Raw genomic sequence first — 24,584 nt, forward strand, 5'->3', positions numbered from 1 at the left:
ATATAATATAAATAATAACATATTGGCATCTTGGAAATGAAATAATTTATTTGAATCATGTATTGTGCATCAACAACAAGCAAGTACTTGTTACAGTTAATAGCATCATCATCATCAAATACGATATTTTCTCAAATGGCCTTAACTTATAATGGTAAATATCAAAACTGGTCAATATATTTTTATTGAACAATACAGTACAAAAAGCATTTATCATACATATATATACTACAAGAAAAAAATCACAGTCATTAAATAGGCACTTATTTTAAACATGCATCAATATGTTCGTTTATTGAATTCATGGGACATTTATGTCCACAACATGGGCATTCTACAATATGATCTTCTCTCAAATCATTAATTCCATAAGAATTGTTTATAGTTTCATTTACACCAATGCATATATCCAAATGTTCGTTAACACCATCTGGGTTTAGGCTGGCATTGCATATTGGGCATTTAGTGTCAAAGTTCTCCACTTCTACAATGTCATCATCATCACTCAATTCAAACTTCGATGTTTCGAAAACTGAGTCCAATTGAGCACAAAGGTCGAGATGTTCATTCATGACTGTACTTTCAACTGGCTCGTTGCAAACAGGGCAGTTGAGTTTCTTGCCATTCGACGTGCTTGGGGTCGCAGTAAGATCGATAACTTTTAAAGGATTGCCGTTGTTTAGTTTCACCCTCTTGGCCTGATTTCCAAATAATTGTAGCAGCTTGCTTTTCGATCTGTCCGCAGGTGCAGTCGAAGAGGTTAGTACATGCCCAACACCGGAAAATGGAACAATAGGACTTTTTGAGGCTTTTTCTTGCTCAACTCCCTACAATAATTTAAGAAAAACAGTAAACAGAAAACGTTGTATTAATTCAAATTAATGGAAAATACCTTATCGGCTGTACTACTGAAACTATGGATTTTGTTTGTGACATTGTCCTTAATTGGCAAGTTTTTATTATTACTAAGAAACTTATCTATAGTCTTCTGGCCCAAAGTATCTGAAACACATTGACAATTAAAAAAAAAAAAAAATCTTATTATAATTGCAAAATTTTACCATCTTGATTTAGTTTTGATTTTTTATTTCTTGATTTAAATCCCTCTGGTTCTTTTATTTTGATAAATTTCCCGCCACATCGAGCTTGGTGGTCTGCAAACCAGAAATCGTTTGGCCCAGGAGCTCTGTTCATTGACCTTTTGACCATGCCATAAAATGGCTTCTGGTCTCGGCAAACACCATCACAACGCCACCAATGGGTTTTATACACACGTACTTCATCATGAAATGAATGGTAGATCTAATAAAATTTAAAAACAAATAAATAAGAAAGTTTTTCATTGTAAGGAGTAAAATGTACCGTTATGTGTGTCCCAGACTCTTTATTGATCCTGTTCATGTGTTTTTGAAATTCAGGCCCATGACCGTCTCGGTCCCTATTGTTCTTTGTAAGAAACAGATAAGCATGGATCATTTCATGCTAAAAACAAGAGCATTAACATAATGTCAACATAAATAAGTCCATATATGTGTTTAGCAATCATAATTTACTTATTAATTATTTAATTAATTATAATTTTAATATATTAAAATAATATAATATATTAAAATTATAATGTATAAATTATGTTTAGTAGTCATAATTGATCATATTATATTATGTTATTAAATTTCAATTAATTATTCTTTTTATCTAAGGTCTTGGTTGAGATGAAAAAGTTAGTGCTATGAATGGGATTCGAACCCATGACCTTTGGTTCATTTGCTGCTGCTCTAACCATTTGAACTATCGAGACTTCATTAAGCAAATTATTGAGCCAAAGACTAACTTTTTCATCTCAGCCAAGACCTTAGATAAAAAGAATCATTAATTGACATACTTTTAACCTTATCTAACGTTTTCATCTCAACCAAGTCCTTAGATTAAAAGTATAATTAATTAAAGTTAAAATAAGTATTTATTGAAACTTACCAAGAGTGTTTCCACTAAATCTTTTCTCGGACGAAGTTTCAATAAAGGCAAGCTCAAACTGATAACACAACCACCTCTTTTGCCCTTGTAAGTGCATATTCCAGCACAACTAAAAATAAACATTTACATTGTACATAGAACTTTGGAATATAAAGTTTATATAAAAGATGCTGGACCTGTACATCCTCGGGCTCCATTTCACTTCAACACTCCCGAGAGAATTCCAGAAGTATTTTTTGTCGAATATTTGAAATAAGTTATATATATTGGGCGTAGGATCGATGTTTTCCCATTCTGGGTCCACAATGGATATTGATTTCTTCTAAAAAATTAAATCCGTGCAAATGAGCCAACATAAACATGAGATTTGTTGATTAGGTATCAGTAACGAGCCTGTAGTTTGGTAATGTTTGATTGATGGTCATCCAACAGAAAGATTTGAAGACGACCCACCACTGAAGATGGTAGTAAAACAAATTAGCCAGGATTACCAGGAAATGACCGAACTAGATAAATTTACATACAGTAAAAATGAACAAACAAAACACAATGACACTATAACACACAAATGCAGAAATAAATAGAACTGTTCACAAAATATTTGCATAAACGAATAAAAACTTTATCCAAACAAGAAAACAGAATTTGAATTTCTTAACAGCTTTTCTCTGCCCACTGAGAAGACACCTCTCCGTAATGGGTATCCTACCAGATCCCTTTTGCCGCTTCTGCGAAATAAAAGAAGAAACGGCAAGGCACTACCTCTCAGAGTGTGATAGGCACGCTAGGTCTAGGTTTGAAACTTTTGAAGGAGAGGACATCACCAAATCACTCCCCGAGATAAAATGGTTCAAAATCTTAGGGTTTGTGAACAGGTCCAAGAGGTTTATGCAGGACCCGTGAGCCGACCAAGACCCAGACCTTTTAGGGATGAGGTACGAGTCTACGCAGGCATTTAACCCCTCTGGTCTTGGTCGCCCACCCTGCATAAAATATACATCAGCTTTTCAGTTAACAAAAGGTGCCAATTTTGAGTTTAAATACTTCTATTGAAGATTGGGATACTCAGGCAGGTGGATATGGAATAAAATAAAATAAAATAATTGTTTATAAGTATGCTGACGTTTCACCCAATTTATTAACATCTTCAAGGCGGGTAATAATTGAGCTTTTCAGTCAATGTTACAAGTTTAAATTTGAAGATTTAGCCATAAGTATGCGTTATTTCTTATGTACAGGAAATTAATCACATGTAGATGCAGATTCAACCATGGGCTGGCAAACTGCAGATGCCATGAGGTGTTAATAAATTTGACAAAACGTCTGCATACTTAGAAACAGTTTTTCTTTCCTTTTATTCTATATCTACTTAGCCGAACATCCCAGTCTTCGAACAAATTTAATCATAATGGTCATCTACTCAACATAAATACTTCTAGTTACTGATTACTGGTTTGTATGCTCAAACCTATATTCGCATGTACATAGTTGAGCACTTCACACAGTCCAATAGCAATTTCAGCTTTATTAAAAAAAAAAAAAAAGTACCGGCAGGCCTCAAGTATCACCCACCCCGGGTGTTGACTGTCCTGGGTTGGGCATTGTCTTAATCTGATGAGCTACCGAGGTTTGGTTAGGTTATCAACAGCTAGGTCATTTCAGCCTCCAACACAATCAGTTCCTAAATCCAAACCCATCCATTTTGTCACTCCTTAAATGCATTGTTTCCTACTAATGACATTCACTTTGTTAGGGTGACAGGGTACTTGATATTCCTCCATCACCCTCTACACATATATAACTAACCTAATTGAGGGTCGATGGGGTACAGCCCTCTCACACAATACATTCACTCTCAACACATGCTAGAGTACACAACAATATCAGTACTATATACAATATAAGAACCCTGCTTCCTCAAAGAACTGGAACAAGGGACCCAGAGACTAACTGATGTGCTCAAGCGCAATTCTCATGTTGGTTGGCATTACTGCATGCTCTCTATATGGAGCCAATTGGACACATTGAGCAACCTTTCTCTGCTGGACACGAAATATAGGTATGGTATGGTGATAAGGATACTAGGAAACGGGGTTTGCACTCCCCAGGCACTGCAGCCTTCTGGCTTATTGTACCTTCCTAGTTCCTTAGTTCAATGCAATAGACTCAATCCTTCTTCTTAGAAGCATCAGATCATTGACTGTCGCTGCTGCAATTTGATTCCCTAAGTTTTTTCCGTACATTAGGTTAAATCTCCATTGAGCTGTTGCTTCGCATTCGAAGATGATGTGAGTGGCTGTTTCCTCCTCCTCATTACATAATCTGCAAAAGGGATGTAGATCCAGTAACCGGTTAGTAGTCCTACCACTCCTCTGAGTTTGGCCCTCTCCAATTGCAGCAGTGCTTTTACCAGTCTTGGAGAGGGTTGTTTCATCATAAGTTTACTATGTCTAGCACCGCAAGAAATTATCCACTTCTCCTTTTGTTTCATTTGGATCCATTCTGCGATAGAGGATTCTATATTTGTTTTTGTTGTCCCAAGTATAGGTTCAGGGCCTATGTATGGTCTTGCAGATCCTCCTCCGGCCAGACTGTCTGCTTTGTCGTTACCCAAAATTCTTCTGTGTTCTGGCATCCAAGATATCAGGTTGTGGTGTTTTCCCAGGTTTTGGAGATTTTGGATGCATTCACACTGTCTAAGTTGAATGTTATTCTTTTACATGCTAATGCTTTAATGGTTGCTTGGCCTTTAGATCTTATGAGGATTTTTTTGCACACCTCTTTTAAGATTTCACAGGGCACAAGTATTGATGGCATGTATTGCTACTTGAAAGACCGAAGTGTACTTCCGAAATGAGTTTGATTGCTCATATTTTGGGCTTGTACAGAAAATGCCCAATCCATTCCTTCATTTGTTTTGGAGCCATCTGCATACCATATAATTGTATCTGATGCTCCCCTGTGTTCTTCCTCTCCTTTATAGTCTGTTGAGATTTTATAGGATGTTGCAAAGAACGTTTCTGGGGTCATATAGTCAGTCTCCATTTCTAAGAATGGGTGTCTGATTTTATTGATTATGGGTGTGTGCCCAAACTGTTTAGTCCCCATACAATTTGATTGTTTATGGAACCTAAATGAGCTTTTCCTAGCTTCTCCTTGTATGAATGTTTCCAGTGGAGGTAGGTTTAAAAGAGTTTCTAGTTCCCATTGCCCCTGTGATACATAAGTTTGCCATTCTGGTGTATGCTGTATAGTGTTTGAGTAGCTAGTTTTTGGTCCACCAGATTATTGATCCAATGGTTATTTTGGGTTACTGCCGTGTACAACCAGTGAGCCATTTTCGGTTTTAGACCCCAATATTTGCCTTGTGGTCATTAGCGATGTTTACCTTTTGTTATGATTTGGTGCAGATCAGGCCATCAGGTTACCTTTCAAAAATAGTATCTTTCAAAAATGGGTGTCTGTAATTATAGGTAGTTCTGAGAAGTTGTTGGTTGAAATGCTAAATTTTAAGTATCATTTTTTCAAAATTGTTTGTTTATGTGTTCAATACAATTTTCTTTCTTTCCTATAAAACTTTCTTTCAAGCTAAAATTTATCAGTTCAAAATGTTGAGTAAAAAATCCCATATTTTCATGAATGACTTACTTGCGTTGATTCTGGCTTATTTGTATGTTTCAAAGCTTTGTGTTCTTCCTTTTGTAATTGCCTGGCCAAAAGAAAATCCCTGTCCATTTTGTACAAATTTCATCGAATAATATTAACAGGCGTCGTGTTATATAAAAAGTTTCATTTTCAACGAGCTGATAACACTTTGAAGCAACCGCCCAGCAATCAGCAGGCAGCAACCCATTTTCCAAAGTGATCAGTGATGGTCTTAACGCACAAATTAGAGAAGGGGTGTGACGCTTTTTGGATAATGTTTTTATTTATTTCAAAGGTACAAACATGGCTTCAACCCCCCTTTTATGAGCATACCTTAGAAATAAAATTTAGTCTTATAAACATAGTAAATATAACAGTAATAGCAATAGTAATGATAAAACATACAATAAAATATACCAACCTATAATGGCAATAATGTATTCTTTAAAATATTAATTATTTATGATTACCACGTTAAAAAGAAAAGCACAAAGAGAAAAAAGATAACGAGGAAAAGAAAGGGAAGAAAAGAGGCTGATTCAAAATAAAAAATTTCAGAATTCAGATCCTATGGACCTCAAACAAGGCAGCATTCAGAAGCAGAATATACTCCCGATGAAGCAAATTCCATAGAAATGATTAATGGTGGAGTGAGAGCGGTGTTCAATCCTTTTAAAAAGATAGTTCCTACTCACAAGTGAAAGGTACTGTCTTTTTAAAAGGATTTAGCAAATTCCATAGTCTTACCCCTACAATTATTAGAGTTTAGTTCTACAAGTTGTAGAGGAATATTGAGGGCTTGGGATAAGGCATGTCGGAAAAAAGTTGAAGGATATTGAGGACATTTATTTGATTTAATTTCAAAATATTATGTTTAATATGTGCTTAGAATGTTAACGCTGCTAAAGATGTTAATACAGGAAGGAATATGAACTGGGGCATGAAACAATTCCTTAGGGAGTGGAATTTAACCCCTGGACACAGGCAATCGAAGGCGATCAAACCAGCAGAATCGAAATGGCTATTCTCTATCTCAAGGAAGGGAATTAGAAGGCTGATGGGTATTCTGACAGGCCACTGCCCATTGAGAAGACACCTCTTCGTAATGGGTATCCTACCAGATCCCTTTTGCCGTTTTTGCAAAATAAAAGAAGACACGGCAAGGCACTACCTTGCAGAGTGTGATAGGTATGCTAGGTCTAGGTTTGAAATCTTTGAAGGAGAGGACATCACCAAATCACTCCCCGAGATTAAATGGTCCAAAATCTTGGGGTTTGTGAACAGGTCCAAGAGGTTTATGCAGGACATGTGAGCCGACCAAGTCCCGGACGATGGGGTACGAGTCTATGCAGGCATTTAAAACCTGGTCTTGGTTGCCCACCCTGCATAATATATATAACGTTGCTAAAGATGTTAATACAGGAAGAAATATGATCTCTTGGTTTAACATCATAACAATATCTAATATAGGGGTGATAAGCAATTTGAAGATTATAAGCAGATTGAGCCCAACAAAACCCCTACGTCTGTCCTTATTCCTTATGTACCAAGGAACATTGAACATGTTACGTAAGATTTTATTTTGGAGTATTTATATAATTTTAATATTGCTCTGTTTGGAACAACTCCATAGTTGAACACCTTATGTCCATATAGGGTTTAGGATTTGTTTGTATTAACCTATTTCTATCCTTATTTTTCATCATGTGTTCTTGCCAACTCAGCTTGGTATCTAAGGTTACTCCCTGATCCCTAAACCACTGTATGGTATTCCATCGATTGTGAGAGATAGAACATGGTCTACTATTGGAAGTCTTTTGAAAGATTTTGGTTAATGTTGGTTAACGGTCAGTGGTACTGATATCACCGCTGGGTCATCTGCAAACGTTGCAATTTTTACTCTATTTATTTTCAAAAAATCACTGGTGTGAACCAAGAAAAGCAGTCGACCTTATATGCTACCTTGTGGCACTCCTGAATTTATTGTTTTTAATTTGGAATACTGATCTTGTTTGACTTAAAAATGTCTTTCAGTTAGGCAGGAACCAATAATATCTACATACTGCTTTGATAGCATCCCTTTTAGTTTACTGCTGAGTTCTTTATGCTAGACATCAAAAGATGTCTAGATGTCTCCAGACATCAAGGAAGATAGCAGAATCTGTTTTTCTTTGACTAAGGAAAGTAAAAAAATACACAGCACTGCTGTAAAACTAGATAGTAGATTTTGGTTGATTGGTTGATGGTCGGTGGTACTAATCACCACTGTGTCATCTGCAAACATTGCAATTTTACTCCAACTATTTATGGAAAGTCACTGGTGCTTAACAGAAAAGCAGTGGATCTTATATGCTACTTTGCAGCACTCCTGAATTTATTAATTTTGAATATTGAATATCTTTTTGTTTCACTCTAAAATGTTTTACAGTTAGCTAGGAATTGATAATATCTACATACTACTTTGGTAGCATCCCTTTTAGTTTACTGCTGAGTTCTTTATGCTAGACATCAATAGCTGTCCAGATGTCTCCAGAAATCAAGGAAGATAGCAGAACAAATTTGTTTTTCTTTGATTAAAGAAAGTGAAAAAATACGCAGTACTACTGTAAAAGGATGAAGGAATTATTAATAAAGAGAACTATAGTTTTCTGTGGAATGGAAAAGCAAAGGTGTCGAAGAGAATAGAGGCGTGAGTAGACGCCAGTAATGACATAAGTAGATTTACAAACTGTGGGAAGTGTCAGTGGGATATCTTAGAGACTGGAAGTATATTGAGTCTTTTTTCTTTGGATGAAGTGTTGACCAAAAACTGAGAATCTTCTTGTAATACTGTTTTCAAAGATTGGCGGGCTGGATTTTATTACTAGCGTAACGTGACGTCGTCCGTCCTCGCTTGTTGGGAGGAGCAGAGTTTAGAGGGAGCCGTTCCGCCATTGATTGACATCACCTACGATCCTCTGATCTTCTCCGGCAGCTCGCGATTTCGCCATCTATAATATTTACACGACGGGAAATCATAGAGATCCATCTCTATTCGACGACCGACATCGTTTAACACCTCGGTCATGAAGTCGTCCGATTAATCCGACCGTCGAATTACACTTCGTTGTTGTTTTTTTATATTTATTTTTGTTATATTATTTTTTTTTATCGCCTTGCCTAAACTGGCCGAGTGTGAACTATCAAACACCACAGGATAAGGCTGAAGACCTTTCCTCCTTTTTTACTTTAGTTGTTTTTTTTTTACAAAGACTATTCATTGCATGATGTGCAGTTGTGCTGTCGATCCAAGATCAGGGAAATATGAGGGACACTAAAATAACGTAAGTCTAAATAACGTTTTTAAGCTTTAATACAATAATTTAAGAGTTAATACAATGTGACCATACAATATTTTATTTAATTAATTCGAGCTACACACTCAACGCTATTTAATCAATCATGTTGTTGCCATTATAAAATAGTTTTTTCCCCTTCTTGTTCCATTAATTTGTCAGATATTGAAATTATTTTTGTTTAGGACTTGCATTGTACTTGTTGACAACAAAGACGAATATTAATTAATAGGATAATACTACAGTGTAAAGTACAAAGATTTTTATTAATTGTTCCTTTTTGGACGAAACTGAATTGAAAGAAAAACCTTAATTTTGTAAATTTAATGGTGTAAAAAAAATCTATTTTGCCTCATGAAACTACTAAGAAGAAAGGAAAAATGTATGTTGGGAATAAAATTTAAAATGTAAGCTAAAAAACAAAAAAACTATGCCTTTTCCTCCTTCAAAACTGGGAGAAATTATCATTTTAACTAAACTGAAATTTAAAAAAATGCTATCAAGTTGATGAAAAAATGTCAGCATTGGTAGGAGGTTTAGACCTATATAAAAAAACGAACAAAAATACGTTAAATATATTTTACCTTTCTTGTGTAAAACAGAAAAAAAATCATTTATAAAATACTAATTAAATTTCACAATGAACAATATTGATTGACTATTAGTTTGTGTTCCTTGCACGAAATAGGCAAAAATTATCCTTTACACTAATGATAAATTCTCAATACACTTGAATTACAACAGAAAAAAGTACATAATAGTTCTATTCTATTTTTGTTTATAGTTATTTTTTTTATAATACATAGCACATTAAAAAAAAAAAAAATAAAAGTAACAATCAGGATTCATATTTAAAAAAAAAAACTGTCAGGTGAATATTACACGGTACTGAATTGAATGATCCTCAAACATTTAAACAGGCTGAAAATAACAAATTTATATGGCAGAATAAAATGCATGCTAAATTTAAAAAAATCAGCCAAGAAGCATAAAGCATGAAGATATGCCGCTTCCTCCTTCAAAACTGGGAGAAATGGTCATTTTAATTAAACTGAAAAAAGAAAAATTAAAAAATATAATGCAAGAAAGTTGCCGAATAAAAATGTCAACATTGGTAGGAACTTGACCAACATAAAAACAAAACTTTAAAAGTATTTTGTTTTCCTTGTCTAAAAAAAAAAAAAAAAAATCATTTATAAAATACTAATAAAATAAAATAATAATGTTGATTGACTATTATTTTATGTTCCTTGCACGAAATAGGCAAAAAATATTCTTTACACTAGTGAAATGATAGTATAAAACAAATTCTTAGTACACTTGAATTACAATAGAAAAAAATATAGAATAGTTTTGTTCTATTTTTTCAAATTTTTTTTATAATTATTTTTTAAAATGCACAACACATGTTTTGAAAATCAAAAGTAAAAACCAGAATCCATATTAAAAAAGTTATGATATAAAAAAGGCGAATACTGTACAGTACTGAAAGAATTGAATGGTCTTCAAACATTTTAAATTCACTAGTTTCGTGGTCCGCTTGACCAATTAATACCTTACAATTAATTAAGGTTTTCAGTTGAGATAAAAAAGTCAATGGCACGAGCAAGGAGGGAAAATTCAAAAGGTGTGGTTGAGATGGGAAGTTGGTGGTCCAAGTGGATCGAGGTCACGATAGCTCAAGTGTAGAGCAGCGGCGTATCTAGCCGAAGATCGTGGGTTCGAATCCCGCTCGTGCCATTGACTTTTTTATCTCAACTGAAAACATTAATTAATTGTAAGGTCTTCAAACATTTAAACAGGCTGAAAATAACAAATTTATATAGTAGGAAAAAAAGATGTATGCTAAATTTAAAAATGTAAGCTAAAAAGCATAAAGCACGAAGATGTGTCTTTTCATCCTCTAAAAACTGGGAGAAATGATCATTTTAACTAAACTGAAAATTTAAAAAAATATAATGCAACATAGTTGAAACAAATGTCAGCATGGGTAGAAGGTTTAGACCAACCTAATATATTTTGCCAATATAAAATATATTTTGCCTTCCTTGTGTAAAACAGATAAAATTTATTATTTATAAATATTAATTAAATTTTATAATAAACAATATAGATTGACTATTGCTTTCCTTGCACAAAATAGGCAAAAATTATCGTATACACTAGTGAACTGTTGTAATAAAACAAATACTCGGTACACTTGAATTTCAGGAGGAAAAGCAAATACCATATATATTTTTTATAATATATAATGCATTTTTTTTAAAATAAAAAGTAATGACCAGGATCAATATTAAAAAAAAACAATAAAAAAATAAAAAAAATAAAAATATATTAGGCGAATATTACACTGTACTGAAAGTACAAAGGAATGAATGGTCCTCAAATGTTTTCACAAGCTAAAAGTAAAAAAATTATATGGTAGAAGGCAAGATGTAAGCTTATAAAGCATAAAGAACAAAAATGTTATAATGCAATAATTATTTAGCTTTTTCCATCTTCAAACTGGGAGAAATGATCACTTTAATTAAAATTAATGCAATGTAAGATTAAATTCATAGGCCAATGCTACAAAACTCTGAAACTAGTAAGATTAATGAACCTCAAATATTATATTAATACAGAAGATATTTAAAAAAAAATATTTCTGAGTGGTCTGCCGGTGATGAATCTGAAATTTGGATGCTACCGATCATTCTGATCAGCCTGTCTTTGCTGTTTCGTCCTGTTAGATTATATTTGGCTTCTCCAACTCAGAATTGATGACGGCAAAATGCCTAAATGCGTCTGACAGACCAACCCATTGAGGAAATTATAAATTTAAAAGCATATGACACCAAATTCTTTATATTCCTGTTCTTCCTTGTATAGTTCTCTTGTTTTGTTTATGACTATTTTATCCAAAGAGTAAGACGTTTGTTTAATGGATGTTAACATTATATTAATAGGCGAATCGATTCTTAACTATCATGAAATAAAAGCAATATGTTTGAGAGAATAAAATTTAATCTTAAATTTACAAATTTAAAAGTATAAAACAAAACACAAGTTTACATCGTTTGTTCAAAACAGGCAAAAATTCTCATTTATAAAATTTATTTATAATAATTTTTACATTAATAATTTAATAATTATTACTAAGGTGAAATAAAAGAAATATGTTTAAGAGATATAAAATTTAATCTAAATTTACAAATTTAAAAGTATAAAACTAAAAGTCAAGTTTAAATCCTTTGTTCAAAACAAAAAAAAATTCTCATTTGGAATATGGTAATAGTTTATAAATATTTTGTAAAATGAAATATAACATTTCTGTTTATCACAAGTTTTAGATAAAAATAATCAGGGATAATATGAAACTGAAAGAATGGAAAACAATCAGTTCCTTTGTCAAAATTTCGAAAAATATATCTTCTTCATTAGGAAATTAAAACTATTTTTAATGATTTACACGGCTAACAAATATAAACATTATGATTATCTGATAATGATTATCTGTGTAAATAATTAGAAATAGTTTTAAATTCGTAATCAAAGGGGGGGTTAACATACACTTATCCATCGTATATGACAGATAATGGGCCAAACCACTTTACATTACTTTTTTTTATTATCATTATGAATACAATTTCGTGGACTATATCAGGATTCGAACCAAGATCTGCTAGCATGGCAAATACCAAGTCAGATGCCCTAACCACTTGGCCACCATCAAAATAGACAAATTATTCAGAAATCGTGAGATGCGGTCTGGTGTGATGTAGGTTTCAGAAAAACATTTTCTTTATTGTGCCAACGTTTTGATCTGTATTGAGATCATCTTCAGGGCCTGGGATTTACAAACATTGTCTACATATTACAATTACATTTTGGATGTGAAAAAGTGAATTTATACAATGCAAAATATATTTTTTTAATATTCAATCAAAATATTTCTACTCACTCAAAGTGTTTGTCTTCTGGGTAATTGTGCCATTCTTGCGTGTCGTGTTGAGAGAGAGAGAGACAAAATAGAAAAAATTGATCATTTATACAATACTAATGGAATTTTATTCTATAAAATAATAAATAATCAATACAATGCAGTATTGGTTAAAAATATATGTTTATGCTCTTTACCGAATTAAAATTAATCAATATTAATTAGTCTACAACAGAGTTCCCAAAGTTTTTCTGTTTCTGGCACTCTTAATATAATATCAGAATTTTTCCATGGCGCCCCAAGTCAAAACAATGGTCTATCTCAGCATGAACTTTAGTAGTCATTCATTTCCATTCAGAAAGCATTGATATATGTAAAACCTCTTATTTTGTGTGCAATTTGTTGCTGTTTATTTAATAAATGATAAAAACTTCTGACTTTCTTGTGAAATTGAAAAACTTGCCTTTTGAAAAGCGATTACACACTTAATAGCAAAAATAACATTTTTTTTTGAGCAATAATATAAAATACACAATTGCAGTCGTCTCGTTAACATCTATATGGAGATTGGATGGCCATCAGGTTCTTAGTGTTTAGGGTTTTATAAAGGGAGGTTTAATTTTTAAGATATTTTTTGTAGATATAAAAATAATATTTTTATAGAAAATTTTTGTGGCGCCGCAGAGCTGTGGTGCATAGTTTGGGAATCACTAGTCTACATTTTTTAATAATAAACAAAATTAACATGAAACAAGATGGAAAAAATATTACATAAAAAACATCATTTATATAACTCTCCCACTTTAATAAAATAAAGATTAAAACAATTATTGCCTTTCTTTTCAATTGGGAGAAATCGTCATTGATCATCAGACTACAGTAAAATATCAAATAAGTACATACAATTAATCTGGCGAGTATTCACTTATATAATAAAATTGACTAGGCTCCATTGTTTATAATATTTTATATTTTTTATTATATGTTTATTATAATTAATTTTATTGTTATTGATTATTTACTATGTTTTAAATAAATATTTCATTAGTATTGCGTGAATCATAAATGATCTCTGTTTTGAAGTAAATTTAAGCATTTGTTTTTCATCATAATTTGATATCCAGTGCAAATATTAATTCGGTTAATAAGCTAGTAAATGTTTAAAATGAAATGTAGCTGTTTCATTCATCCTAGATTAAACACAAATCTACAAAACAAGCAAATCTGTGTAAAAAATTATGACAAGTTTTATTTTCTAGATTTTTATTTTGTTATAAAATTGTAAATGGTTTTTTAGATGGGCTGAGATGCAAGAAAACACAATTGCAATGGTTTCCTATCCAGATAACATTGTTGGTTCACAAGCTGGCATTGTTCAGGACCAGGCAGTTTTTGAAGCAGACAAACGGGCTGTTTACAAGTATGCTAATTATCTCACTCCACGCTTCAATTATCCTTTGTAACAATTATTCCATTTCCAGGCACCCGTTATTCCCCCTGCTGGCTCTTCTTTTTGAACGATGCGAACAGGCTACACAATTAGCCGAGACCCCAAATTCGGAAAACTTCAACATGGACATCCAGGCTTTTGTCCAACACCAGGAAAGGGATCACAAGCCATTTCTAGTCAACGATGCTGAAATCGACGGACTGGTCAGTAAATGAGTGTGATGTAACAAAAAATAACCCTCTTTAATCTATCATCGCTTTTGGGCAATTAAATGGAAATTGTTTAGAAATTATAATTCCACAATTGAAGTTACCTGGGGCAATTTAAGTAATTGGGCTGTGCCGGTAGGAAATTATCCCCAGAGCTACCTGCCTGTATTATATTAATAACAAAAGGTATAACCTATTAGGTTAAATAACTCTGAAGGATTCTCCGAATTTGAAAATCTTTTATACTGTTCTTCCTGATTTTTTTATAACTGTAAATGCAAAAATTTCACTAATCTCTGCAGGTCACAGAGTTATCTGACTACAATCTCCTAGATCATGAAAAAAATTGATAAAAAATTGAATTATTCTATGCTGGTGATAATAATTTTCTAATAATAAAACAGTAACACTTTGTCCAAGATAGCTCTCACTTTTTCATAAAATAAAAATAGCCAAAAACTATCTACTGTGAAACCTTGTTTCATCAGGGTGAATAAAAAATAAAATCTAAACTAACCAAACCTGTCGACTTATTGTCATTAAAATATTAATGATATTGATGATTCTGTGATGAGATCATTACTGGTTTATTTGTTAATCTGCAGGTTGTTTTTATTTCTTCAAATATTTACTTAAAAAATCACAGCAGATAACTGAGTATTATTAATTTTTTAAGACTTTTTTTTCTGTTGCCTAATGGGGACCGGTGGCTGCAATTGAAAGAAATTGACACGGCACTCATCAATAGAAGGGGCGGGATCAGATCTCAGTGTCCCTGAATTTGGTCCCAACCCCCTTCAAACATGAGTTTCTTCGATGGAAGAACACCAGCACACCGGGGGCTCAAATTCACACTCGTGTTGCGAGCCCCCCAAAAGTGGAGCCAAATAATATAGCTGCTGTGCTCAGGGGGAACTCCTCCAGTTCCTGGTATCCATTGAAAAAAAAGTTCCTTTTGTGTCTCTGACTTGCTCAATAAAATACCCTTTTGCTTATTGAAAACTTGCTTATTGAGGTATATAAGTTTACAGCAAGATTGTGATTTGATTTGTCCGTGAGCTAGTCTATTGTCATTTTCTAAAATGTGTAGAGATTAGTAACCGTTAATCAATAGTTATTCAGATATCGTGAGATGCGGTCGGGTGATTCAGAAAAACATAAAAAACAGGGAAAATAAAAAAATAGCTTATTGGGATGATTAGTGTTGTTAAGATCTCCAATATCTACCTCATTATCTAATAATAATTCATCAGTTGATGTGAAACTTTTAATAAAATTTACAATAAATTTGCTGATATATATTAGAGGGATTAAAAAGTAATGTCGTTTCTGCTCATGTCAGTATTTGTTAGTCATTTATCAGCTCGTTGTCTACTTCAAAGTCATGCGAAAGACATTTTAAGATTCTTATTTTTTTTGCAATTTATGTGAAATGGCCAGCCAAATACCAAGAAGAGGTACATATCTGGCACTGTATACTTTTTAAATTTCACAAGAGTAGTAACAACAGTTGCAACAAAAAACATTTGTGATGTTTATTCAAGTGCATTAGACGTTTGTAAATGGTAAAGGTAGTTTTCTAAGTTCAAATCCGGTAAATTTGATCTTTCCGACATGAATCGACCAGTAAGACCAACAACTTTAGACAATGACTTGTTAAGGGCGGAAGTAGAAGGAAATCCATGTCAGACAATTGAGGAACTGTCAAATACTCTTAACCAACCTTGGTTGACCATCCAAGAACATGTGCAGCAGTTTGTTAAAGTAAGTAGAGCAGGTGTTAGGATCCAGCATAATCTGTTTGAAGAAAACAAAGCTAACAGGTCCATCACATGCTGCTGAAACCTGAATAAACTGTGAATGGAGACCTTAACTGTGAACAATTAGATTGAATAAATCAATCGTTAATTGAAAAGTGCCCTGCAATTGTCAACAGACAAGGCATTATTATGTAAGAAGATAATGCAAGACCGCACTGGGCAAGACGAACCCTGGAAAAATATTAATGAATTGGGGTAGGAGATATTGCCTCACTCTCCCTACTCGCCCGATATTGGGCCATCTGATTTCCTTACAACAATTCCTATTCCACTACAATTTCTACATGGCAAAAAATTTAAAAATTGGGATGATGTGCAAAATGCCATATCTAGATATTTTTATCAAAAACCAATTGATTTTTATAGATCCTGCTTTGAAAATTTGCACACTATATGGAAAAAGGTTGTTGAGAACTTCATTGATTAAAAATAAAAACATTAAAAATTAATTTGTTTGAATTTATTGTAAAAAAGCAACATTACTTTCCGGTCCACCAAATATTATGGTACTATGTTCTTATTTTTATTTTCCTTTAGATGATCAAAGCTATTCAGGTACTCAGAATCCATCTTCTTGAACTGGAAAAAGTGCAAGAACTTTGCAAAGATTTTTGCAACCGTTACATCACTGCTCTTAAAGGAAAGATGCAAAGTGAGAATCTCCTCAGATCAGATTATGCAGCTGGATACCTTGAAAATAACAACAACAACAGCAGTCATTCAAGTGACAGCAACAGTCCTACTGTTTTCACGCCTCATTCTCCCCATAACATTCAGGTAACTATTTAATTATATTACTTTGTGTTAATTTTATATATCGTATATATATTTTTTTTCTTCACATTTTTTTTAATTTTCAATACCTTGAAATCAGTAGAAAAGAGTATGATTCTATGTGATTAGTTGTGATAGGTGTCACCGGTGGGTTGGAGTGGACTTATGGGTGTTGGGGGAGGTGGCATGGGGGATGCTGTTGCTCCACCCCTCTCTCCGGCATGCCCACCCTCTCCAGGAATACACGGGAGTACTCCTCTCTCTCAAATTGGTGCTAATCCCTGCCCTCCGCCTCAGGAGAGCAGTCTTCTCCAAGGTGAGTAATTAAAAAAAAAAAAAGGCTGCTTTTAGAATCAGTTAAATAAAATTTTTGTAGGTTCTCTATCAGCGACGAGTGGAGGATCTTGTGATGAAGATGATGATCCGCTTGGATTAAGAAAGAAACAGAAAAGAGGAGTTCTCCCTAAACAAGCCACAAGCATAATGCGGACATGGCTTTTTCAACACTTAGTTGTAAGTTTTTTTTGTTTTAATACAGTTACATAAAAATAATACAAAATATATTTCTTTTAGCACCCCTACCCCACTGAAGATGAAAAAAGACAAATAGCAGCTCAAACAGAACTTACACTATTACAAGTTAACAATTGGTTTATAAATGCAAGGCGTCGAATTCTCCAACCTATGCTCGATGCTTCGACACCGTCAGAATCTGCAGGTATGTCACTAATTTGTGTTTGCTGTTTCACTTGATTAATCAGTCTGCAAATAATTTTTGAAATAATTTTCAGGCGCAGTGGCCAATTCTAAACAGAGCAGTAGTTCGAGAAAAACAAAATCTTGTAATGGAACTAAAACTCCCCCACATCGCTACTGGCCTGACAATATGTCGCGTTTGTCTTCCATTGATAATACCCAAGGTAATGCCATTGTACTTAAAAATAATACTTAAAGGCCACCCATTAAGGGTGTCATAATATTATTGGGGCGGGATCCACACCGAACCCCCCCAAAAAAATTAAAAAAAAATTAAGTAAAATAAATAAATAAAAATAAAACAAAACAAAATAATAAAATACAAAGAAAGAAGAAGAAAAAAAACCCCTGGAAATTCAGATACGATTTCCTGTGTTCAGCCAACCGATGTAGTGCTTCTTGCTCCTCTTTTTGCAAATAAAATTATGCTTCCTCCCAAGGTTATACTTTCGGAATTAATGTAATAAAGCATTTCCTACTTCCACAGAAGTTAATTTATTAACACAAGTAATGTCTTATATTTATGGTTTAAACCATGATAAAAAAATGAATACAAGTAACAATTATTCTGTTTAGCACTAAATTTACATTTTGTAAAAATTAAACTAATAATAAAGACAACAGAAACATACACCTACTGTCTAAAGTTCTGAATTATCAGGCCTCATAAAGATCACTCTTCAACTTCAGGCTGCATCTTGTTCACCATGATCAGCAACGTTCTTTTCGGGAATAACCTTTCGCACCCTTAGATCATACACCACTGGATCTACACTTGACCCACTATGTTTTTTACAATTTCTTCCTTGTCCTCATGGAGACTGCCTCTGACTATGATTGTCTCTTGTGGATTGATCAACCAAATCTTGAACCTGGAGCTCACTAGCCTCGAATATTTTTTAAACCATTAAAAGAGGAGAATCTGAATTTTTTTAAAATAATTGTCTGTGATATTCATTACTTGGGGGAGGACTTTTGTTTTATGCCCTAATTCATCAACCTTTTCACTTCATTGGGAAATCGTTCGATCTTCACAGAATGGTGAATGAGACTTTGATAAAAATCCTTCAAGTAATCAACCCGCACTCAACCAAATAAATAAAACTTCATATTTTTCGTAATTAATTCTATAAAAAATAATTTTTGTATTGTTCATGGTGTCAAAAAAAAAAAAAAAAAAAAAATATATTTAAGATTCAATTAATTAAGGTTTTAAGTTGAGATAAAAAAGTCAGTGTCACGAGCGGGATTCGAACTCACGACCTTCGGCTAGATACACCGCTACTCTACCACTTGAGCTATCGTGACTTCAATTATCTCGGACACTAACTTCCCATCTCAACCCCCATCTTTTGAATTTTCTCTCCTTTTTGCCATTTTTCAAATGTCGTGTAATTGGATTGGATTCTCGGCGACAAATGAAATGGCCACAAAGAGCTTTAGTGAAGTGTACTTCATTTCAATTCATTAAATTCACTATTTTTTGTGGTCCGCTTGACCAATTAATAACATTCAATTAATTAAGGTTTTAAGTTGAGATAAAAAAGTCAAGCAAAAAGGAGGGAAAATTCAAAAGGTGGGGTTGAGATGGGAAGGTAGTACCCGAGGTGATCGAAGTAACGATAGCTCAAGTGGTAGAGCAGTGGTGTATCTAGCCGAAGGTCGTGGGTTCGAATCCCGCTCGTGACACCGACTTTTTTTTATCTCAACTTAAAACCTTAATTAATTGAATGTTATTAATTGGTCAAGCAGACCACGAAAAATAGTGAATTATTTAAGATAGTGCTTCAAATAAGGCTTCAAGATTTGAAAATTGTTTACTCTGAAACTACTCAATTGAATCTGTCAAATTTGGCATTTGTTTGGATTAATTAATAAGCTACACAAAAAAATCTCCATCCTTAAATTGTAAACAAGTAGTACTTTCCTGATCCTCATGTAAATCAGCATTTCTTGTGAATTTTCCAATATTTCCTTCTTAGTATTACAATGACCATTTTTTGGCTGGGGCGTTTGTCCAATAGTTTTTGGTTTGAAATGGAAAAAATAATTTGTTTTTGGTATCTATTGATTAAATTTAGCAAATTATAAATAAATAAATATCTGCTTCTCCACTCATCACTAAATAAACAAAGAAATGCTTCAATCTATTTGGCATCATTAGCAGCATTGCTCATCATTTCGAACATATAATTTTCCAATTCTCACAATATTTCCCAAACCACTGCTCTCGTTGCCTTAATTAATTTACCTTCGCGAATCATGATCCCTTTCGATTTTTTAAAATATATTTTTTTTATTCGATTGGTCTTTAGAAGCTGTTTAATACTATTTAAAAAAAAACACCTAAAATCTTTCACGATTTTAATAAAAAATAAAAAAATAAAGTAGCTAACTTAAGGATTAAAACAAGTACTGATAGCAATTGTTTACAAATTTCTAATTTTGTACAATTTTTCTAATTGTGTACAAATTTCAAATAAGCAAATGTGATACGAGAAGTCTGTGGCATGGTTGATCAAAGTCCTTGGTAAGCTCAAGTGGTAAAGGATCGGAGTATTTACCTGAAGATCATGTACCAAACATGCCTGTGACTTAGAGTTTTCATTTTTTTAAAATTGTATATATTTGAACTTTTTTCTTTCATCTTCAATTATTTCGTTTGTTTAATTTATTATTACATCTGTTTAGGATATATCATACCATTGAAAGTAGATTAATTTAAAAATGAGGTGATAATATTAACAATTATGGTAGTTGTGATTGAATTTTGGTGTGTATTATTTTTATTATTACTTTGTCTATTCAAAAAAAATCCACAATTTACAGATAATAAATTTGTACTGTTTTTTCCTTCTGTTTTAGATGGAAGTTGTGAAGACTGGGAGAGTGGTTGTGAAGCGGAAGGAAGCGATGGTACTGGTGTCCAGCAAAGTGAGGAGGAATCTCAACAATGACAGAGTTCTGAAATATGAGATATTACTTTCTTACGCCACTACTTTACTCGGTTAGCAAAGTTCAAAACAGATTGTGACATACGTATTCTGTTGCGAAGCCCGTGCTCTTAATTTCAATTTATTTTGACTGATTAACTGGTTGAAAAGTATAACAAAACACCAATATAAAAAAAAGTTAATTGCCTCTTAATGTTTGTGTTTATGTATATAGGTGTAATTTTTAAGAAGTCATATTATATGAAATTAAAATTTAAAAAAAATGAGAGGATCGAGTAGTAAAACATGACAAATGTTTAAATTTTTTAAATCATATTGGCCTCTTAACAATAATTGTGTCTTCCTGGGGGAAAAAAGAATATACTGTTTAAAATATTTTCCATTTAATTTGTTTGTTAGTTTGTTTCAACATTTCGGCAAGTTTTTCGCTATGACTATGTGTGTAGTTATGGATATATAAATTTTTTGCTTTTTTAAATATATTACCCTTGCATTTGCAAAGAAATATTTTTTCTTATAAACTCAAAAAGCATTATTTTTAAAAATATATTTGCATTTATAATATTTAAGAATAAATGTAATTTGATCTGGCTCTCTAATTATCATTAAATTAAATGGCTTTAATAAAAAGAAATAAATTTAGAGCTAAATTGTTATTTAAGACTAAAACAATTTAAGACATAATAACATTGCAATGCAACCTTTTTACAGTGCTGTGGAAACGTTTATTTTGCTCAAAGGCAACAAAAATTTAGCATCAACACAATCTATAGTCTTAGTTTTAACAGAATAGTTATTATTATTATTGTAAAATTTGTATAAGTAATACTTTTAAGGCCGTTACAGTATATTTTTTAATATGTTCGCAAAAGCAATAATTCGTTACCATACAATTTAGAAATGTATACAAAAGTACAATTTGACATTTTGATAATTGTCATTTAGACATGGTATAAACGTGCAACCAATAAATTTTGGCTTTCTGGAAATTGGTTCAATTTTCTAGTCCTTGTATTGTAAAATTTTGCTCAAATGATTTTAAATTAATATTTACAAAGAAAACAAAAATATTCTAATTTTAAAGTGGGAAAAACTCTTAATCAGAAATTTTAAAAGTTTAAGTACTACGCGTTATTAATATAGTAAAATTTTTGTGTTTAGCAAAAATCATTCAGCATTTATTTTTCTATGGTCACTTATATTAAATTTATTAACTATTTTCTTTCAAAAATTTTTAAAAGTAAAAATAATTTGTTATTTTGCAGTTTTCTTTAACGTTACATTTTAAGACAAGAATGAAATTAAGAGAACTTTTTAAAATAAATTCCAACTAAAACGGAGCTCTCGGATTACTTAGACTATACTTTTTAAAAATATGTTTCAAATCTGAATAAATCTTATTTACAAAGTAAAATTCACATAATTAAGTAATGATAGTTTAAAAATTATCGGTTGCAAGCCTTCAAGTTCACTAAATTTGTTTCTTGATCGAAAAGGAATTATTAAGACTTTTGTTTATTGACAAAACAAAAACCTTTTTTATATAAGAGCGAGTATACAGAATATAATTATGTGCAATATTTAATAAATAATCATAATAGTAATAATAATAATTATGATAATCAACAAAGGAAAAGCTTTACTTTCATTTTCTTAATATCTATCCTGGGGGTGTCGTTTCCTCAAGTAGCTTCACATCTTGTCTCGGCTCATTTGTATTTGCTTGTTAGTGAGGCGAAGTATAAAAAATAAAACTGTTCATATAGCATGCTAAGTAAATTATTAATTCTGCCTGTTGGTTATATTTTGCTACATAGTTTTCAAAAACTAGAGTAAAACTTAAAAAAAAAGAAGAAGAATGTTATTCGAGATGCTTTAATAAACGTCTTTATTTATTTTTAATTTGTAGACGATAATTGAAAGATTAATATTTTTTGAATTCTTGCGGAATAACAGAGAACTGTATAATTAATTAAGGCAAAAAAATGTAATCTACAGATTTATAATATTGTGATTGAATTTCTAAGTAGCTTAATAACTTTTTTAATCGAAAATTTTGTGATCGAGATATTTCTGTAGTGGTTAATTGTGTATACGACTATTGAGGAAAATGCCAGTTGATATCATTTATTTACTATTTTGTACCCTAGGTTTAAATTCGAATCAGCATTCTTTCAATCAAAAACAAATAAAACAGAAGAAAAAAGTGTCAAATATTTCAAGAATATCGCTTGCAGAATACTTAAGCATCGTGAATTTATAAATATGCTTGCATTTCATCAGTTTATCATCTTTAAAAGGAGAATATAAATATGTATTGAATTTTTAGATATTGTATTTTATGTTCTGTGTGTGAGTTGAGGCATACAAATTAAAAATGTCTATTACAAAAAATTATGAGTAATTGCATAAATTATACAATAGGGCGACAAAATGTTCTAACTTAGTTATTATTATTATTTTTGGAAGTGACATCTTTTACAGTGCAACAAAGTAAAAGATAACGGAAAATCATTGAACAATGTTATTATTTTTGTTTCTTGACTAAGTAAACATTATTTTGTTATATTTTTAAAGCTTGAACAGATTATAACAATAATTTTTATTTTTACATCATTTTATGCTTTTTTTAGTGAAAATAAAAATAGCATGTATGTTTGAGGTATATTAATAAAAATTTATTGGAGAAATCTCTACATACTCTTTGTTGTTAAAACCTTAATTTTTTCAATATTTTTCTCTCAGTAGATTGGGGATGAGGCCAAGAAGACAGAAACGACATTTAAATTCTTGTCGAGCTTTCAGCAGAATATATCCAAGCCTTTATTTTTTGTTCCCCACCAACTTTTATAACATATACATATATTTATCTTTTCTCCAAGTTTTATTTTTTGTTTCCAACAGCAAAATTAAATATGGTAAGGCTGGGAAATTGGAAACAAGTTTTTTTAAAAGGGGAATCAGACAGTTTGGTCATTTCAACCCCGAGCACACGCGAAATATTGCAACACAAATTCAATATGTATTCACACAAATAAATACATTCACATCTACATACATTGTATTCATTCTAGTTGGTGGATGGAGAACTCAATATTCCTCCATCAGTCTGCACGCCATTACAAACCAATCCAATTGGGGTCGATGGGGTACTTTTATAAATATTCCGCCATCGTCCCAAGTCACACCAAGTACACTCACTCATACAAAACACAGAAACAGAAAACACATATTTGGTCGGCCATATACCCTAAAAATACCCAATTCCCATAAAAAGCGGAACGGGGAACTCTGAAACTTGCTACCGTGTCCGAGGACCATTCTTAAATCCGGCGGCATGCCTACACGCTCTCTGTATGGAGCCACGGCATGACACGCCTCTAGTATGCGGGACACATCGAGCAACCTTCCTCTGCATAAGGGGCACCTGCGCCAGCTTTGGCCCAAGAGCAGTTGCCCGTGTGTCAACTGCATATGGCTAATCCTCAGTCGGGTGGGGACAATGAACATAACAAGGAGTTAATGGAAACAAATATCATTATCACTCTTTACATATTTTGAGAATCTAAATCTTTGGCGATTGTTTACTTTTCAACCAATGGAAGAGGTTTCTGATTAGTTGAATTCCGATGAGGACGTTACTGACAACAAGCCAAATGAAGACGATTCAGATCCAAGCATCTCAATAGGATACACGATCCAGCATGTCAAATCTCTCTGAACAGGTGTAGGTCAAATAGCTAAT

The 24,584-nt window shown here is 32.5% G+C and overlaps 2 protein-coding genes across 3 annotated transcripts in view; one reads left to right on the forward strand and one right to left on the reverse strand.

Annotated features, from left to right (window-relative positions):
* Positions 1-20,858, forward strand: part of LOC106672149 (homeobox protein PKNOX2-like) — a 28,571-nt gene extending 7,713 nt beyond the window's left edge. Inside the window, exons 1-9 of one of the 2 annotated variants that reach the window (XM_014403335.1) lie at positions 8,521-8,942; positions 14,174-14,296; positions 14,358-14,529; positions 16,893-17,132; positions 17,268-17,445; positions 17,506-17,642; positions 17,703-17,847; positions 17,921-18,049; positions 20,751-20,858. In XM_014403335.1, coding sequence (XP_014258821.1) covers positions 8,923-8,942; positions 14,174-14,296; positions 14,358-14,529; positions 16,893-17,132; positions 17,268-17,445; positions 17,506-17,642; positions 17,703-17,847; positions 17,921-18,049; positions 20,751-20,842 — 1,236 coding nt within the window. In that variant the 5' untranslated portion in view covers positions 8,521-8,922 and the 3' untranslated portion in view covers positions 20,843-20,858. Of the gene's footprint in view, positions 1-8,520; positions 8,943-14,173; positions 14,297-14,357; positions 14,530-16,892; positions 17,133-17,267; positions 17,446-17,505; positions 17,643-17,702; positions 17,848-17,920; positions 18,050-20,750 lie in introns of those variants that run through there. The other variant, XM_014403334.2, reaches the window with a different exon arrangement.
* Positions 167-5,847, reverse strand: LOC106672151 (sprT-like domain-containing protein Spartan). Its single transcript, XM_014403336.2, has 7 exons — positions 5,623-5,847; positions 2,151-2,296; positions 1,975-2,083; positions 1,363-1,482; positions 1,062-1,302; positions 893-1,002; positions 167-827 (listed from the first exon to the last, which is right to left on the reverse strand). Exons 1-7 carry the CDS (start codon positions 5,707-5,709, stop codon positions 264-266), a joined length of 1,377 nt encoding a protein of 458 aa, XP_014258822.1. The 5' UTR covers positions 5,710-5,847; the 3' UTR covers positions 167-263.
* Positions 20,859-24,584: the final 3,726 nt, after the last annotated feature.

Source organism: Cimex lectularius, unplaced genomic scaffold (genome assembly GCF_000648675.2).
Source record: "Cimex lectularius strain Harlan isolate CLEC.00 unplaced genomic scaffold, Clec_2.1 scaffold90, whole genome shotgun sequence".
Classification (NCBI taxonomy): Eukaryota; Metazoa; Arthropoda; class Insecta; order Hemiptera; family Cimicidae; genus Cimex; species Cimex lectularius.

Bases quoted from the DNA above. Each gene is read 5' to 3' on its own strand.
- LOC106672151 (XM_014403336.2), bottom strand. From the start codon at position 5,709: ATGGACAGGGATTTTCTTTTGGCCAGGCAATTACAAAAGGAAGAACAC. The intron at 1,303-1,362 runs GTACATTTTACT...AAATTTTATTAG, and splicing joins AGTCTGGGACACACATAACG to ATCTACCATTCATTTCATGA. The intron at 828-892 runs GTATTTTCCATT...AAATTATTGTAG, and splicing joins TCAGTAGTACAGCCGATAAG to GGAGTTGAGCAAGAAAAAGC.